This window comes from Zootoca vivipara, chromosome 1, assembly GCF_963506605.1.
Source record: "Zootoca vivipara chromosome 1, rZooViv1.1, whole genome shotgun sequence".
Classification (NCBI taxonomy): domain Eukaryota; kingdom Metazoa; phylum Chordata; class Lepidosauria; order Squamata; family Lacertidae; genus Zootoca; species Zootoca vivipara.
Window position 1 is genome coordinate 23,391,866 of NC_083276.1, and position 19,215 is coordinate 23,411,080.

General features: G+C 43.4%; 1 protein-coding gene across 1 annotated transcript in view; it reads right to left on the reverse strand.

Annotated features, from left to right (window-relative positions):
• ZC3H14 (zinc finger CCCH-type containing 14) overlaps positions 1-8,909 on the reverse strand; it is a 36,077-nt gene extending 27,168 nt beyond the window's left edge. The window contains exons 1-6 of the mRNA XM_035107584.2: positions 8,723-8,909; positions 5,515-5,557; positions 4,206-4,320; positions 2,596-2,636; positions 2,065-2,260; positions 245-665 (exon numbers count right to left, since the gene is read on the reverse strand). Of these exons, the coding sequence (XP_034963475.1) occupies positions 245-665; positions 2,065-2,260; positions 2,596-2,636; positions 4,206-4,320; positions 5,515-5,557; positions 8,723-8,758 (852 nt within the window). The 5' untranslated portion in view covers positions 8,759-8,909. The remainder of the gene's footprint in view (positions 1-244; positions 666-2,064; positions 2,261-2,595; positions 2,637-4,205; positions 4,321-5,514; positions 5,558-8,722) is intronic.
• Between the last annotated feature and the right edge of the window lie 10,306 nt (positions 8,910-19,215).

Sequence of the window (19,215 nt, forward strand, 5' to 3'; positions counted from 1 at the left end):
CCAGGTGAGGGCTACAACTGCTACTCACCCTATTTAAGGCTACCACCATACAGACACACACATTTTTCACCCCCTAGTCAATAAAGCAAGTAGAATCTGGATGCCACGAGGTTTAGATGTCATGTGTGAGATATTTTTGACCACTCTTGCTATGTTTGGAAAAGGGGACTCCAAGTGTCCATGGTGACCTCCGTTTGTTGAGTACATGTTAAATTACCAGCATAGCTTGGGCTTACATACTTACCTCACTGCTAATTTTATCAGCATTCCCTTTGGCAGTGGGCCTGTAACTCTCAGCCAAGCTGTCAGACACGTCTGGATCGCAGAGCTGGACGGCTTCCAGTGACCTGCCGCCCTGCATGTCAAGCTGCTTGCCAGTCTGTATGCTACTCTGTTGTGGCATTCTCTGAAAGTGCATGTTGCCTTCTGCACCTCGGCTTGCTGGTGGGCGGTAAATTTCCGCAGATGGGCGGGAGGAACCGTAAGTCACCGTCACAAGAGGCTTCTTCCGGGGCAGCCGATTCTCCTGCACAAAATTGAGGTCTTCATCAATGAGGTCATCCGGCTCAGGCTTAATGTCGATCACAGCTTCCAAGGGGGACAGCTCCCTGAGAGGTTTCACAGTTGACATCAGGAGAGATGGGGAGATGTCTTGGCAAGGCTGCCTACATGAGAAAAGAAAATATTACCTCTACCTCATGTCAAGAAAATGCTTGCTTGAACCCTCCAAATTGAGCAGGGAGCATAAGAACATGTTTGTCAAACTTTCACAGCTCTCTTCCAGGTAGTCCTCACCTATCAGGAGGCGTGAATTGCTATAAGGTGTTTCAGGGTCAACCCAATCCTAAATTGAATGAAAAATCTGTTTTTGCTTCTGCTGCTTTGGAACAATTCTAACCCCACTGGAATGACTGAGAAGACCAGGGAAAAAACCCATGTATATAGGCTACTAGAGGTCACAGTGACTGCACAAATTGTTGTTTTAAGTTGTGAAACCTACATTTAGTTTAAAACCTACTCAGTCCATTTCATGTGGGAAAAGAACATACTAGACACTCACTTCTTCTAACATCAACACAAACTGTATAGTACCATACAGGTTTATGCACACACCTTTCAAACCTGAATTGTTTAAACTTTGCTATGATTTTTAAATAAATTTTGCATTAAACTTTCTAATCTGACTTGTGGTTCACCGAGACTCCAATTGTATCTGGAGATGGTTGCAAACAACCAGCAACCTCACCTAAGCAGCTGGTCAGACCTAATGGCAACTCTTGAATCAAGGAACCTTAGCTGACCACTATTCCCTGCTCACTATAAGATCTCTGCCAATGATGTGGGGTGGATTTTTTTTTTTTGCATTTCCTAAGTTAATTAATAACAATGAACTGATACCAATAAAGGCAGGCAAGCTTGGTAATTTCAAAGTTTTCAGCTCAGCTTACTAAATTCAAGTAAAATAAGCATGCTGATTTAGATAATTCTCTAGACCAAATGAAAATTTCCCAGTGCAAATTATCCTCATTTGAAATGTTCAGATTCAAATTTTCCCATTCAAAACAATTCTTTCTGCCTGCCCCAAGAAAACCCACATCACAGATTTTATGCTGCTGCTTGTGTTGTTCCAGGTTGCCCTTGAGACTTCTGGGGCACAACGTCCCTAACCTCTTTCAAAAGAATCAAAAAGTCCTCCAGTTTGATTTGCTAATCAGCTTCAACACCAAACTATCAATGTGAGAGGTAAGCACAACCTATGGAATACATTTACCAAGGCTCCCACAAGGCTTTATTTCATATGAGAATGTTGTTGTTGCTATTTAAGGTGCATGCACACACACACACCACTTAATCATCAGTGTTTCTAAGTGGTGTTACAGTTGTGCTGTTCAAAAGATGATGTCCAATAAGGCAGTATTACTGCTCTATAGTATTTATTTTAGCATTTCAAAATTGTAAATAGTAATTGGGTGGCTTAGCAGAAAAGCAATACATAAATGCAATGAACAAATGAATAAATAGCCACTATGTGTTACTGGTTTTTTTAAGACTTGAAAACCTTACCGGGAGGCAGCAATTTTCTGTTCCTGGGAGCTGGTTGAAACTCGAGAGTCACTCCTTTCTGGTCGAGAACTTGAGACTGTAAGGGGCAGTAGGACTTCCTCCCCACATCTCTCCTCATTTCCACTTGAAATGCTTTTGACAGAAGGCAAACTGCTCTCAAAGATGTTCGATTCAGAAGATTTTAAGTTGGTAGGTTCTGGAGATACAGGTATTCCTTATCTTATTTCAAAGTTCAATGAAGTATTTACACACAACTGTAAAATATGTTCCGCTGCAGATTTCGATAGAAATGCACTTCCTTCAGTTCAGATTGAGTAATATATGCTTTCAAAATAATATTTCCCCTGTTTGCCTGAGAACGTTTCTTAAAATTCTAATTTCTGTACAGTCATAACAATTAAACTCATACATAACGACGCGCAACAATAATTATTTTTAATGTCTAAAATGTAAATGAAAGCATACACACATTATCCCTTCCTGAAGATGCTTAATTTCCAAACAATGTCAGGTTGTCTTTCCTTTACTTACCTGTAGTTACAGACCGAAGCTTATCTAGCACACCATGAAGCCTGAAAAATAAGAAAAATGTTTTAATGGCTAACATCTGTTTCAAATGCAGTTTCTGAAGGGATATGTCACTTTGTTATGTTGACTAGTGTCATCAAATTTAGAATAAAGAGCAAATGACTTTCTTAATGCAAGTTATCAGCATGGAGGCAAGTGCAATGTGGATTGGAAAACTAGAAACCAAATTCAAGACCCTGCTCTGCCATCAAACTTTCTAGATCAGTGTTTCTTGAGCTTGGGTCCTCCAGCTGTTGTTGGACTACAACTCCCATCAACCCTAGCTAGCAGGACCAGTGGTAAGGGATGATGGGAGTTGTAGTCCAACAACAGCTGGAGACCCAAGCTTGAGAAACACTGTTCTAGGTCAATGAGAACAAATCATCAACTCTCAAACTTGTTAAGGAATGCAGTTATTGAGTTAATTATCCATGAGTCAGCAGAGATTACTCATTCCCCACAATGCACCTGCAGGCATATTGTGACTCCCTTATCTGTGTTATTGGGTAGATTTGGCAAGTAACTTTGTGTATATAAAAAAGGACTTAGCTTAAAATAAACTGTATGAGCTGTTGGAAGTTGGCTGTTGCAGCACTGTGAGTTGTCCAAACACTTTGTGAAGAGCTTTTCTGACAAAGGCCACACTTCAGGACTCACAGAACTCTTAAGCTGTTGCAGGACTCTGCAAATTGACTTAGAACTTTATTCAGCAAGGGGTATGAAGCAAAGACCCTCTCTGGGCTCAGAGAGAGAAGACATATGTAACATCTGTAAATAGTGTGGGTGGGTGTTGATGTTGGCTAGTGAAGACAACTCTGCTACATGGCTGTTTTCTGTGGTGAGCTTAACTGCTTGACTGAGCTTCTGCAGTACATATTCACAACCCCAGCAAAAGTAACATACGTACCACCCAAAGTAATAAACAGGATCATTAAAAAGTTTTATTATTTTTTTCTGACCCCTGTTTTTATCAATACCATCAGCTGAAGGCATATCCACAGAGATGCCTCTTGTGCTTTGAATTCAGCATTCCAATGCAAAATTGGAAGAATACCAAACAGCACATGTATCACACATAACAGCAGCAGATGCACTGACTCAGTTCAAAGGAGGATCCAGGAAATGGGTGGGTGGGGAAACTCGGGAAACTGAGTTGTTCTCCCAGCAACATCAAGCTGGATGTTATACTGTACTTCATTTGACAACTAATGTAAAAGTGAACCATAAAACGACTCAGTACATAGAACTAGGTCATGAGTTTTAAGATGCATCAGCTTTACCATTCAAATTCAGAAAAAGGAGATGGTCAAACCATAGTATTCTTCCTTCTGTGAAATGGAACCAGTTCTTATGCCATGACACATTTGCTCAGCACCTGAAAAATAAGCTGAACCCCCTAGTCCTGCCCATTTCCACAAGCTCATCTGCCTTGGATGGCTTTATTTTGCAATGTTGCACAGGTGAAGGGTATTCATGTGCCCTGGCCTAAGCACTCATCTAGTCGTGGAGAAGGTTCCAGGATTTGACTACCAAAGAATTATAGTTCAAAGAATTAAGAGGGATGAGAAACATACCATACAGTGAATCTCACAGTGTTGTTTCCTAGAAAGAGGGAAAGGTCCTCCGTCATCTGCTCCTGGCTCTTCTTGTTGGCCACCATGACCATGATATAATCAGGCAGCTCTTCATCTGATTTAAAGAAAGGGAAATATAACTGGATGTTATATGTTTTACAGGCAGCTGTAGAGTTTGACTATGAAACAAGTCATAAAAAGAGAGGGGGCAACTTTCTGATTATCCCAGGCATAGAACAAGAAACAAAACAGAATCATTACAGGAAATGGCATGGATCAGAGACAGTATGAAGCCATGTACTTTGGCCATTAGTAAGACTCCCAGGGGTACAGTTTAAAGGTGCGCTATTAGAACATATATGTTGCTGGTTGCAAACAGTAGCCCTGATGGCAAAAGGCCTTGCAGCACAATTCTATGCATGCTTTAGTTTGGATTTAGCACCACTGAATTCTGTGGGACTTAATTCTAAGTGGAAGTGCATAGGAATACTTAATGTGAAATTCTGGGAAGGGTCTCCTTCCCTTCCCTGTCTTTCTTTTTCCCAATTTAACTTGTTTCAGAATATAGCCTATGTTTTATTGTGGGTATTTCTTTACTAAGTTTGTGGTACGGAATTTCCTTTTTATTTACTTATTTCCTGATCTTATTTTCAATGCTCACCAGTAAGGGGAACCATATATGAAGAAAAACATGGCACATTTGCTTTGGATATTTGCTCATTATTATTTCTATAGCACCTACAACCAGGTGCTTTACAATTAAAAACAAAACACACAAGAGTTACACAGAAATGCACATCAAGGTTATTAAGGATGCATAAAAGCCTTCCCCCCTGTATCCTGATGGATGGCTACAGTGTGAGACAGGTTAGGCTGAGAGTTGACGAAGTGGCCTTCCAGATGCTGCTGAAATACAACTCCCATAATCCCTTACTATAGGCAATGCTGGCTGGGGTGGATGGGAGTAGGAGCTCATCTGGAAAGCCATGGGTTCCCCATCCTGGCTCAATGCCTTTAACAACTGTGGAACAGACATAAATTCAATAGGTGCTGCTTTCCCTAGCATGGAGATATAGTGATGGGAAATGTGGCACCTGCTTACATTATAAACCATTATGGGATACTTGGTAGTAATAACAAATGGCAAGCAGTCTTTGTACATACATGTAAGAAAATAACCCCAAACTAGATCTGCAATCCTATTCCCATTTACCTGGCAGGAAGCCCCACTGAATACAATGAGACTTACTTCTGAGTAGAAATGCATAGTTGTGCCCTATTTTTACTACTAAAGGCACAATAAACTTACCCACATACGCTCCCAGTTCCTGTAGCTTTCCTTTTATAGCACTCTATATGAAGAACAGAAAAGCAGCCATTTAGGATTGCACAGTTTCAAACAAAAGGCATTCAGAAGTTGCTCTAGAAGTCTCAAATTCAAAACCAAGGTTTAAATGAGGGACTGCCTGATGCAAATGGTAGCAAAATAGTATTAATTTAGACAGTGCCATCAGCAGGCATGGTACCTTCCAGCAGGCAGTGCCCTGTCCTGAGGATCTTACAATCTAAAATTCAACATCAAGAGGAAGGGTTGAAAAATGGAGACAGGTGTAAAAAGGAAAACAATATGCAGCTGTTACATGGGCTCAGATTGCATTTCAGTAGGTCAAGGGAGTGACAGACTCCAATATAATATTCCTTCCTGTGCTACAGGTGGGCTAATGTAAACATACTGTTATCATATAAACACAAGCTACTAATATAAGTTCATCATTATACAGAGGCTTTCCATACAAAATTATAAAAAACAAATGATTGTGTTTAGCTATAACTTTCATGGAGAGGTAAGGCTTTAAGACTGTAATCCTGCACACTCACATTTTACTTGCAAGTAACTTTTAAATGCAAAGATTCCTGCCCTCCCCAACGATTGGGCTCATGGCAAACATTTTGTAAAATAAAGGATGATTTGGAGATTCAGTGTGGTTTTTTTTTGTGAGCATCCTTACAGCTAGGTGGCATAGAGAAAGGACCGTTTGCTTTATACCTAGGTGGATAAAAATGGCATATTGCTTCTAAAAATAAACATATTAATTATTATTGACTAAAAAGTCTTAGAGGAAATCTGAATAAAAACATGTTAAAGCCTATACTTATAGCATCTTAAAACTGGTGTGCAACTAGCTGTATTAAAGGTTGCTTTTCTATGCTAGAGGAAAAACTTTGCAGCGGAGGGGGGAAATATATGACTTCTGAAGACAGGCATGACCCAAAGTTGTGTACTGTGTGCTTACTACTGAATCCAGGGTCTAACAAGGTCCCACATGTGCTATACTCTGGGAGACATCCTCCTCCATTTCACTACCGGTAGGATCATCCACTGATCTCTCCAACAACCTGATCTCTGCAGTGCTTTCTGTTCTCAAATCACAAATATTTGAAATTCTACTTACTAAACAACATGGCATTTACTGCACTTCCATTCCATGAAGAAACACTATTTTGCCAACTAACTATTAATCACTGATTGTAGAAGTTCTGAATATTCATTTATTTATTCTACCTTGAATTCTGTGATGAAAGGCAGTATATATAGAAATCAGTATTTTGTCTGTAAACAGACATAATTCAGCAGTGTAAAAGGTGTATGGGCTACATGTTTAAATATTTTAGATCATACTCCTAGGTTTACATAAAGGCTCTGTGCATTTGAAAATCAGTATGTTTGAATTGTTACAGCAATCAGTTAAGTGTGCATGACTGTTCAGGAAATAGAAGATGTCCAACACCATTTGTTTATTTCCAAGATGTTTATCCCTTCCTCTAGGTATTCACCCTAAAAACATTGAGAAACTTTACTTAAATAAAATAAATTAGTCATGGTGGCTCAAAATTCATGATTTAAAAACAATTCACCCATGCACAGCGAAGTATTTTTTACAAGGGAATCATACAAGCCCAGCACACAAGCCCAAAGCAAATCATTGAAAATTTACCAAATAATGACAAATTCTGTTGGGATTTACACATATTCAAATCACTTTCCAGGCTAATAAGGTTGAAAGAACTAGCTTTCTGTGAAATATTTATTTCTCTTAATATATTTGCAGATTTGGTACACTTCAGTTGAATCAGTGCAGGTCTCCAAAATTTGTTCTGCAAACGGACACGAGAAATTCTGCATTATTGAACCACTTTATGTGGATTTCTGGGGCATTATGTCATCTCTATTACTTTCTGCTTAATCAAATCATAAGGATGTTTGTTCTGTGCTATGGTTTCTATGGTGACTGAGCTACAAGTCCAGGTCCTAGGAGGGTTGCCCTACCTTTAGGAATTGCGTAATGAATAAAATTACCCTGTCTGACTTTAGAAAATTATGTTGTTTCTTCTCCTATCATTGCAGCGTTGTGATGGGAAATTCTAAATGAGACCCCACATCTGAACTGAGTAAACAAGCCCCCAAAATCAAGGGGGCAAGGTCTGGTTTAAAAATATTTATTTTATTTTACTCATTATAGATGGTATCCAATATGGCCTGCCCACTGACAGAAGGACAGCAGAACAGAGGAAAAACCATTTACAATCATTCCCACTCAGCCCTCCCTCAAAATCTGCTCAAAGGTCTTTCAACCTTCTGAAACACTTAGGGGGATATCGGGGCTACTTGGGCAAGCAGGTAAATAACAAAAAATGCCCATCTCCCATTCTGATATTAGATTTATTCTAGCGAACACTGTATTCAAATACCTCCTAATACCCTAATACCACACATCTTTTATCCATGGAGCTCGGGTGACATTTACATGGTTCTCCCCTGCCCTTTTCATCCTCAAAACATGTAAGGTGTTAGGTATGATGAGGTAGCGACTTTGCCCAAAGTTACCCAATGGGCTTTCGGTACTTTAGTGGAGAACTTGAACCCGGGCTTTGTTGTTGTTTTGCTGGCTACGTAGGAACCCGGGGAGGAGGGTGGGGGGCGAGGATCTGAGAAAAGAAAGCAATAAAGTTTCGGCCTTTTGCAGCGGGGGATGGATAAGACGGAGGAGGATGCGTGCTTCCATAGTACTCTATGAGCTTTTGGGGGGAGGGGGAGGGATGCAATATCCAGACAGGCAGGCACAAGTCTTCCCACATCTCTCTGCCCTACAAGTACGTGCTGTGGGTGGGTGGGTGGGGTACCTGTCAGGATATCTAAATAGGCAGAGCAACCCCACAAGCTCGTTTGGGAGGGGGTCGGATTTGTCCTGTGGGCCACACATCAAGCTCTGGGGGGTTGGAGACGACTCCGGGTCGAAGGGCGTCCCGGGGGAAGCCTCTCCGTCGCCGGCTCCGGTTTGCGAGGAGGAAGGGCCTTGCCCCCCCCCGAGCCCGCCCATGGGGTTTCCTGGCGAGGCGACGGGTCTGGGCCCACCCCGAATTTGGGGGGACGGGGCCCTCTTTTCCCTTCCACCCCTCCCGGCTCCCCCCCCTCCTCCTCCGGGCTGCCCTTCCCCCCGCGCAGCTCCGCCTCTCACCCGAATCTTGCGGCTGATCTCGGTGCCGATCTCCATGGCCTCCGGCCGGGCGCCCGTCCCGCTCCTGCCGCGCGTGGGGGGGATGGTGAGGGAAACCAAACAAGTGAGCTAGGCCCAGGCCTGGACCAGGATTGGAGCCCGAACGAGCGAGCGAGTGAGCCAGGTGGGCCGCGAGGGAGGAGTGGCCGCGAGGCGAGGCGGCGCCCCCTGCTGGCTGGAGGAGGCGAAGGCTCAATCCCCAGTAGAGGGAGGAGAGAGCGGGGGCGTTCGGGGCGTTGCTCCTTCTCCTGGCTAAACCGCACAGAAGGACATAAGCAGAGCCTGGTTGGGTCAGGCCGGTGGCCCCATCTAAGCCCAGCATCCTGTTCTCACAGTGGCTGAACAAGCAGGGCCCTTGTGCAAGAACAGCTCCCGCCTGTGGGGTGGGGATTCAGAGCAGCATTGCTGCCTCCTGCTGGGGAGGGCAGAGCATAGGATGTCTGCGAGATGGATGCAGGTGGCACTGTGGTCTAAACCACTGAGCCTCTTTGGGCTTGCTGATCACAAGCAAGATGAACTCCGCAACCCCATAGTCATCTTTGACTGGACATAAGCATCCAGGGGTCCTTTACCTTTACCTTCCCTCCAGCAAGCCCCATCCAGGAGACCCAAGGCACCACTGCCCTGTCTCATGGGGTAGGAGATCTGGAAATAATGCCAATATATTTCACATCTGGCATCCAATGTGCCCCTTTGGTTTCGGATAGTACAGTGGACCCTCCGGATATGAACTTAATTCATCCCTGGGGTCCGTGCGTAACCCAAAAAATCCGCAACAAGAGGCGCCGCTTCTGCGCACGCATACGACACGATACAGCGCTTCTGCGCATGCGGCGAAACCCAGAAGTATACACTTCTAGGTTTGCCGCATTCGCAACCTGAAAGTTACGTTACGCAAAGATATGGTGGCTCATTTACCAGAAGTAGTGTACAGTCATACCTCGGGTTACAGCTGTTTCAGGTTGCGTCTTTTTGGGTTGCGCTCTGGGTTCCGGAATGGGTTACTTCCGGGTTTCAGCACGTGCACATGCGCAGAAGTGTTAAATTGCGCTGTGCGCATGCTCAGAAATGCTGAATTGCAACCCACACATGTGCAGACGCAGGTTGCGAATGTGCCTCCCACACGGATCACGTTCGCAACCCGAGCGTCCACTGTATTTACTTCTGGAAGTGTATACTGTACTCGATTCTGACCAAACTATGCCTCCTGATGTATACAGTCAAACCTCAGCTCCCGAACGCCTCCGTTTTGGAATGTTTCGGCTCCTGAACACTGAAAACTCGGACGTAAATGTTCCATTTTTCAAGTGTTTTTTGGAAGCTGAACAACCAGTGCAGCTTCCGCTTGAGTGCAGGAGACTCCTGCAGCTAATTGGTAGCCATGCCTCGGTTGTCGAACATTTTGGAACAGATTGTGTTCAACAACTGAGGTTTGACTGTATTGTGTTCCAGGAGGCTTATTTTTGTCAGAATCGAGTGTACACTTCAAGAGTTAACACTAAATATATTCCTTCTGGTAAATGAGCCACCATAGCTGCCAGAGGGCCATGAAAAATTGTGTCCCGGGGTTTTTAGACTCTTCTACCCATCTACTCACAGGGACCCAGGTGGTGCTGTGGTTAAACCACTGAGCCTAGGGCTTGCTGATCAGAAGGTCGGCAGTTCGAATCCCTGTGACGGGGTGAGCTCCTGTTGCTTGGTCCCAGCTCCTGCCAACCTAGCAGTTCGAAAGCACGTCAAAATGCAAGTAGATAAATAGGAACCGCTACAGCGGGAAGGTAAACGGCGTTTCCATGTGCTGCTCTGGTTTGCCAGAAGCGGCTTTGTCATGCTGGCCACATGACCTGGAAGCTATACGCTGGCTCCCTCGGCCAATAATGCGAGATGAGCGCGCAACCCCAGAGTCGGTCACGACTGGACCTAATGGTCAGGGGTCCCTTTACCTTTACCTTTACCCATCTACTATCTGAGACCCAAGGGGCTCATTGGTCGCCAGGTGTGATTCCCACCCCACCCCAGCTCTCCTACCCTACTAGTAACCTTTTTTTGTTTAGAGAAAAGGTGAGGGAGTGTAATTATTTATTTGCACGGTTTTAACAGATATAGATTGTTATTGGCATCCATTTGTCTCAGGAGACAATGGAGGAGTGCGTTTTTGAGGGTAAAGTCAATCTGTTGGAGAGTTACAGCGCCTGCTGTGGCTGCAGAGACCGATACGGGAGAGACATGTTTTGTTGCAGCTGAGGCAGATGAAGGCATATCTGGTTATGCTGCTGTAGATGCACCACAGAGTTTCTTCTCTCTTGTGCTCCTCCCAGCGGTCTTTTCTCCTCTGGTCACTGCTCTGGATACATGACCTGACTGCCTCCTGGCACTAGATAGATAGGTATCACTATATATAGTTTCAATGCTATCAGTGTTTCATTGTATTATTATTATTATTATTATTATTATTATTATTATTATTATTATTATGTGTTTTTAAAGTGGTTCTTATTTTTTTATCTGTAAGCCACCTTGAGTCCCATCTGGGAAAAAGATGGGGTATAAATAAATATATAATAATAGCAATAATAATGATTGAGATGTATGAAAAATTGTCCATGGTGTGGATAGGGAGATGCGTTGCTTCCTCTTTCCTAATGCTGCATCCAATGAAGCTGAATGCTGGAAGATTCAGAGCAGACACTGCAGGGTTGGAACTAGGGGATTTCCTCCTGCAAGAGACAGTGATGGTCACCAGCTTGGCTAGCATTAAAAGGGAGTTAGACAAAGCAAGGCTGTCCACAGCTACTAACCACAATGCCTATATTCTGCCTTCAGTGTTGGGGTATTTTTTATTATTGATGAACCCTTTTAAAATTAATACTTCTTTGCATTAGTGGCAACAATGCAGATTGTAAAGAAATTCATTGAGAATATTGTCTTCTGCTTCTAAAAATTGTCCCAGTAGGCTAGAGGTTCTCATGGCCACATACAATTAATGTGCAACATTATTTAATGTACAGAGAGCAGCATTTGCTCCTCCTTTTCCCCCTGCATTTTTTCTCCTTCCATCCCCTGTAGCAAAAAGTCTGTAGTTGAGAGGGCAGCTGGATTTCTTTATGCTGTTATCAGTCCCTGCATCACAAGTATTTTTGCTTCAGGTCACAGATGTTTAAAAATATGCCCTTTGGTCCATCTGTCTGTAAACCTAATTATAATATTTCTGGGAGTTATAAAAATAAGACCATTACACTTGGAGAGATTTTTAATTGGAAAGGCTTAATATAAATGACCATATAATGAAAAAGAACTGATCAGCTGCTATTTCTTGTTTCCCCCATATGTATTTCTGCAATGTCCCTTTAGCCAAAGAAGCAACTGTCCCATTGTTGACATTCTCCCTGTTAGTCGTTCCAACTTTCTAAGGTAATGACTGCAAGCACATAACAATATTCTTTCAGATGAGTAAAATGGACACAGCACCTTCATGGCCCCTAAGTCATGTTTTCAGGCCTCAGGTTATTCATTTGTGAGTCCCTTTCACCATTCATTTCCAATTGCTCCATTCCATTGCAAAATTTTATGCTCCCCATGCCTTACTCTTGCTCATTTTCCTTCTATTCATCTCCCACTTCAATGGGCTTTCCTGCCCCCTCCCCATTGTATCCTCTGAGAAGCCTCACCTGAGAGTCAGGGGATCTTCTCAGTTTCTGCCATTTCCCCCTCCCATCTTTGTACTCTCAGGATATGGTTTAGGGCGAGCAGAAGACTGTTGTGTGAAAGGATAGGTAGAAAAGCCCCATTACATGTGTATGCTTCCATTCACACAACTCTAGAACCATCCCACTGAGTTTGCACAACAGCCCTGCAAGGATGCTCACCATCCTATGGCCTTCACATTTCACTAAAGAGGCTGAGTGCCAAAGTAGACGTTGCATGTGAGTGCATGTAACACTACTCCAGTTAGGAGTAGTTAGGACCAGAGGAGAGTTTGTGGAGGACGCATAGCATAACCCTTTCCTCACTTGCCACTTTCCTGCTTTAGTTTGGCCCCAAGTGACCTTTCTCCTGGGCGTGAGCTCAGAGGATAGGCTCTCTCTTACTTTATGAACCACTGACCCCGTGGCTCCTGCCATTGCAGCTCAACTCCAACAATGCTAAACTAACTCAGCTCTGCTAGGAAGGAGAAATCTGAGGGTTTCCCCTGGAGTCAAATGGGGAATAAACACAGAGATGTGAAATCTGATCTTTTGAGACTGTGGTCTCTGTTCCAACTAGATCTGAGCTCTGTTTCACAACAGAGCCAGGATAAAATCCCAGACATTGGCTGCTGTCTACTCCACCATGCTGTTGCACAGTTGGTGCCAGCTGAGGAATATGTAGATTCCACACCAGCAGGACATTCAGAGGAAGGGAAAGGAAGAAAAGGTTCATGTTGTCTCTAAAGAAATTGGAAGCTAGACAGTAAGCTGAGTACTGCAGCCTCCCTCTCTACTACTCTAGCTACATGTGCTACACGTTGCTGCTCTCCCCAAAGCAGGTTAATCCACCTACTCTGGTTGCAGATTGAAGACACATGGGACCTATCTAACTTTGTTACCAGTACGGTAAATGTCTCATAGAATCATAGAGTTGGAAGAGACCACAAGGGCCATCCAGTCCAATCCCCTGCCAAGCAGGAAACATCAAAGCATTCCTGACAGATGGCTGTCAAGCCTCTGCTTAAAGACCTCCAAAGAAGGAGACTCCACCACACTCCTTGGCAACAAATTCTACTGTTGAACAGCTCTTACTGTCAGGAAGTTCTTTCTAATGTTTAGGTGGAATCTTCTTTCTTGTAGCTTGAATCCATTGCTCCGTGTCCGCTTCTCTGGGGCAGCAGAAAACATCCCTTCTCCCTCCTCTATATGACATCCTTTTATATATTTGAACATGGCTATCATATCACTCCTTAACCTTCTCTTCTCCAGGCTAAACATACCCAGCTCCCTAAGCTGTTCCTCATAAGGCATCGTTTCCAGGCCTTTGACCATTTTGGTTGCCCTCCTCTGGACACGTTCCAGCTTGTCAGTATCCTTCTTGAACTGTGGTGCCCAGAACTGGACACAGTACTCCAGGTGAGGTCTGACCAGAGCAGAATACAGTGATACTATTAGTTCCCTTGATCTAGACGCTATACTCCTATTGATGCAGCCCAGAATTGCATTGGCTTTTTTAGCTGCTGCATCACACTGTTGACTCATGTCAAGTTTGTGGTTTACCAAGACTCCTAGATCCTTTTCACATGTACTGCTCTCAAGCCAGGTGTCTCCCATCCTGTATTTGTGCCTTTCTTTTCTTTTTTTTCTTTTTTTGCCCAAGTGCAGTACTTTACATTTCTCCCTGTTAAAATTAATCTTGTTTGCGTTGGCCCAGTTCTCTAATCTGTTAAGGTCATTTTCAAGTGTGATCCTGTCCTCTGGGGTATTAGCCACCCCTCCCAATTTGGTGTCACCTGCAAACTTGATCAGGATGCCCTCAAGCCCATAATCGAAGTCGTTTATGAAGATGTTGAATAAGACAGGGCCCAAGACAGAACCCTGTGGCACCCCACTAGTCACTACTCTCCAGGATGAGGAAGAGCCAGTTACAAATCCACTTAATGGTAGCATTGTCTTGCCCGCATTTTACTAGCTTCTTTACAAGAATATCATGGGGCACCTTGTCAAAGGCCTTGCTGAAATCAAGATATGTGCGAAGGTGGTGATGCTGACATTTACTAGTAAGTCTTGAGATGTGAATAAGCTCAGGGGAATGTCAGAACACTTAATAGTAAATGTCAAGACTTGACAAAAATGTCCAGATATTATCCTCATCTTCAACATTTACAGATGAAAATGGTAACAGGATCATTTTATAGGAAAATGACATTTGCCAGGCCATGAGTGTTGTTGTAGTCACCCAACCTCTCTGAGCTTTATGGCAATCCTGATAGCTGTAATCACAGACATCTGATAGGAAGCCCACAACAGTGCAAATGTCAAAAACATTGCAAGGATGTGCAAATGTTCATCACATAACTATTTCTGACATTTCCTGTTGATTCCCCTGCTTACATTCTCCTATAAATGTCAACATTCACCAAGTTTCTGACTTAACATTGTCACTATAAGGGACTGGAACTGAGGAGGATGGAGAGAAGGGGCATTAATAGGGGGAAATGCTTGGTGTGTGTTTTTAAAAAGGGTGAGCAACCTGGCCCTGAATTCTGCAGCAGCTGAAGTTTCCAAACTTTATTCAGAGGCAGCCCCCTGTATAATGTGTTGCCATAATCTAACCTAGAGGTTACCAGAGCATAGACAACAGTAGTTAGGCTGTCCCTGTCCAGATAGGGGTGCAGTCTATCTTTATCTTTAAGCCTGATAAACTTTCTTCCAGTAGCACCATAGAGACCAACTAAGTTTATCATAGGTATGAGCTTTCGTGTTCATGCACACTTCTTCAGATACACTGAAACACAAGTCACCAGACCCTTATGTATAGTCAGAGGGTGGGGAGGGGTATTGCTCAGAAGGGTGGTGGGAATGGGTGATTGGCTGATAGGAGTGGTAAACCTGTTGATGACTGTTAACGACTGCAATTGGTCTTGCAGGAAAAATCAAGGGGTGAGATGGCTAAAGAAAGCTTGATCATGTATAATGAGATTAAGAATCCAGTGTCCTTATTCAGACCAGGTCTCTCCATGGTTTTAAGCTTGGTAATGAGTTACAATTCAGAAACTTTCTCTTCAGCAACTTTCTCTTTTCTCCAAACTTAAAACCATGGAGAGACCTGGTCTGAATAAGGACACTGGATTCTTATCTCATTATACATGATCAAGCTTTCTTTAGCACCTCAGCCATTGCTTTTTCGTGCAAGACCAATTGCAGTCATTAACAGTCATCAAGGGTCTGGTGACTTCTGTTTCAGTGTATCTGAAGAAGTGTGCATGCACACGAAAGCTCATACCTATGACAAACTTAGTTGGTCTCCAAGGTGCTACTGGAAGGATTTTTTTATTTTGTTTTGACTACGTCAGACCAACACGGCTAGTTATCAGGTACCTGTAACTAGTACCTGATAAACTTTGTAATTTATTTTTACTCTCATCATCCATATTTCTTACCAGGAGTTGGGTTTTATCTTTATTAATTTTAAGACCTGCTATTTCTCTGATTTTTTAATCTCTTCTAGTGCTTTCGAAATTGCCTCTATTAGTTCTTCTACAGATATCACCACATCAGAGATATCATCACATCACTGCAAAATATTTTAATTTATATTGCCTCTGTCCCACTCTTATTCCTTTAATTTCTTGATTACATCTGATTCTTTGCACCAAAACTTCTAAAACTATTATAAACAATAAAGGTGACAGTGGGCAACCTTGTCTAGTTCCCTTGGTTATTTCGCAATTCTCAGTCAATATATTAATTACTATAAATTTTACTGATTAATCAGTGTATACTGCCTTAACTCCTTTCATAAAAAATGTCTCCACAGCCCATATATTTCAAAACCTTAAACATAAAGTCCCTCAAATTCAATTTCTGAATACACACATTGATTTTAATGGAGCTTTGGCGGCAGTTCAGAAGGAAAGTCCTATTAAGAACTAGGACATTTCTGTGTAAACATAGTGGACTGTTTGCTTGATATCATAATAACTCTTAAGTGTAATAATGATAATGTTGTAGTGAAATCTGTGGAACCTATTCACAAGAAAGAAACTGAATGCAAAGATAAGCGGACTGGGGCCTGACCAGTTCCTGGACTGCAAACCCCTAGAGCCCCACATAAACAATAAGGGTGTGTAAGCTGCGTGCCATGACACAGGAAATGTCTAGTTAAGATCTCACTTCAGCTATGAAGTCAGTACGGTTCTCAGCCTTCCTCTGCTCCTTGGAAATAATAATAATAATGTTGACCTACATTTCCAGGTAATTGAAAAGATTCTTTGCAATTATGTAAAATGGTTTGAAGAGTTTGTGTAAAGGTGATATGTAAATACCAAGAGTTGTGGCTATACCATTGTGAGTCTCATCGAGTAAGGTAATAACGTGCCCTATATTTTACAGAGGGGAGTCCACTGTTGAGGAGAGTTCTCTATTTCAAAGGCTGTCGTGTTCAAGTTTAAATATATACAGTAGTACATAAGAATGGAGAGCAGGCACCTCTTGGTTGCCCATTATCAGTTAACACCAGGACAGCCAAGGGTTTTTTTCAGCTGGAAAAACTCAATTCCGGCACCTCTCAGGTGGGTAATAATAATAATAATAATAATAATAATAATAATAATAATTTATACCCCGCTCTCCCCGGCCAAAACCAGGCTCAGAGCGGCTAACATCAAAGGTATAACACATTAACATAAAATCAGGCAATCAGTTAAAATACATCTAAAATCAGAACAGGATCAGAATATAATCCAATCAGATGGCAACCCGCAGATTTAAGATCAGGGACCTTAAATGCTCACCAGGCCCAACTGTTTGTGCTGAAGTTAGAGGAGCTTGTGAGAAAAATTGGGAGGCCACTTTCATGCAAGTTCTTATGAAAGGGGAGGGGGAGTCAGACTGAACCCCGACCAAAGGCCTGGAGGAACAGCTCCGTCTTGCAGGCCCTGTGGAAAGATGTCAAATCCTGCAGTCCCTGATCTCTTGTGACAGAGTGTTCCACCAGGCTGGGGCCACGGCCGAAAAGGCCTTTGCCCTGGTCGAGGACAGTCTAATCTCCTTGAGGCTCAGGACCTCCAAGATGTTATTATTTGTGGACCGTAAGGTCCTCCGTGGGGCATACCAGGAGAGGCGGTCCTGTACGTACAAGGGTCCTAGGCCATATAAGGCTTTAAAGGTTAAAACCAGCACCTTCAACCTGATCCTGCACTCCACCGGGAGTCAGTGCAGCTGGTATAGCACTGGGTGAATGTGATCCCACGGCGAGGACCCCATAAGGAGTCTCGCTGCAGCATTCTGCACCCACTGGAGTTTCTGGGTCAGCTTCAAGGGCACCCCCACATAGAGTGAATTACAATGATCAAGCCTGGAGATGACCGTCGCATGGATCACAATGGCAAGATCAGGGTGAGAGAGGTAAGGGACCAACTGGTGGAGATGGAAAAATGCCGCCTTTGTTGTAGCTGTAATCTGCGCCTCCATAGAAAGGGAGGCATCGAAGATTACACCCAGACTCTTGACAGAAGGCACTGGCACTAATTGAGCCCCTGCAAGAGATGGGAGTTGGCCCCCCAGCCCCATGTTGTCCCAACCCAGCCAAAGGGCCTCTGTCTTCGAAGGATTGAACTTCAACTGGCTCCCATGCAGCCATCCAGCCATAGCTTCCAAGCACCTGATCAGTGTGTCTGGGGCCGAGTCAGGATGGCCGCCCATCAACAGATAAAGTTGGGTGTCATCAGCATACTGGTGGCAACCCAAACCAAAACTCCGGACAAGCTGGGTGAGGGGGCGCAAAAAGATGTTAAAAAGCATCGGGGAGAAGGATTGCACCCTGCGGCACTCCACACACCAAGGAGTGCCGCGATGACAACTTCTCCCCTAGCGCCACCCTCTGTCCGCGACCTGAAAGGAAAGAGCGCAGCCATTGTAGGACTGTGCCCTGAATCCCCATGTCGGGTACCATTGCTATTACAAGAGAACAAGGGAGGTGTTCATGGTGAGTTCCACCACCTCCTTTTTCCTAGAAAAATAGCACTGAGGACAGGAGTCTGAGCAGGCAAACAGGTCACTTAATCCCAAACTTCCACAAGATGGAGAGATGTATTTTTATTTAAATGATAATGAATTATTTATAGATATCCATCTATACCAGGGGTAGGCAACCTCAGGCCCATGGGCCAGATGCCCAGTCACCTTCTCAATCCGGCCCTCGGACGGTCCGGGGATCAGCATGTTTTTACATGAGTAGAATGTGTCCTTTTCTTTAAAATGTATCTCTGGGTTATTTGTATGGCCTACCTAGTGTGTTTACATGAGTAGAATGTGTGCTTTTATTTAAAATGCATCTCTGGGTTATTTGTGGGGCATAGGAATTTGGTCATTCCCCCCCCCCCCAAATATAGTCCGGCCCACCACATGGTCTGAGGGACAGTAGACTGGCCCATGGCTGAAAAAGGTTGCTGACCCCTGATCTATACATATAAATTAGTACATGCAAATTTTATGCAGATTGGTGGCCTCTTTTGTCTTCTTTTTTTGAGGACGTGTATCATGGAGATATATGTACCAAATAAGCAAACAAATAAGGATATGAGGAGAAACTGTAATCATGTTCTAAGATTGTTTTGCTAGAAATAGAAATACCGTACTCACTGTAATTCCTGGAAAGGGTAGTTAAGAGGGTTAAATCTCTCCAGGATGCTTGGAGGCAATTTAAAACCAAAAAGATAGACGCTCAGCTAGAATATATACAGCAAAATAGGAAAAGTACTTTCA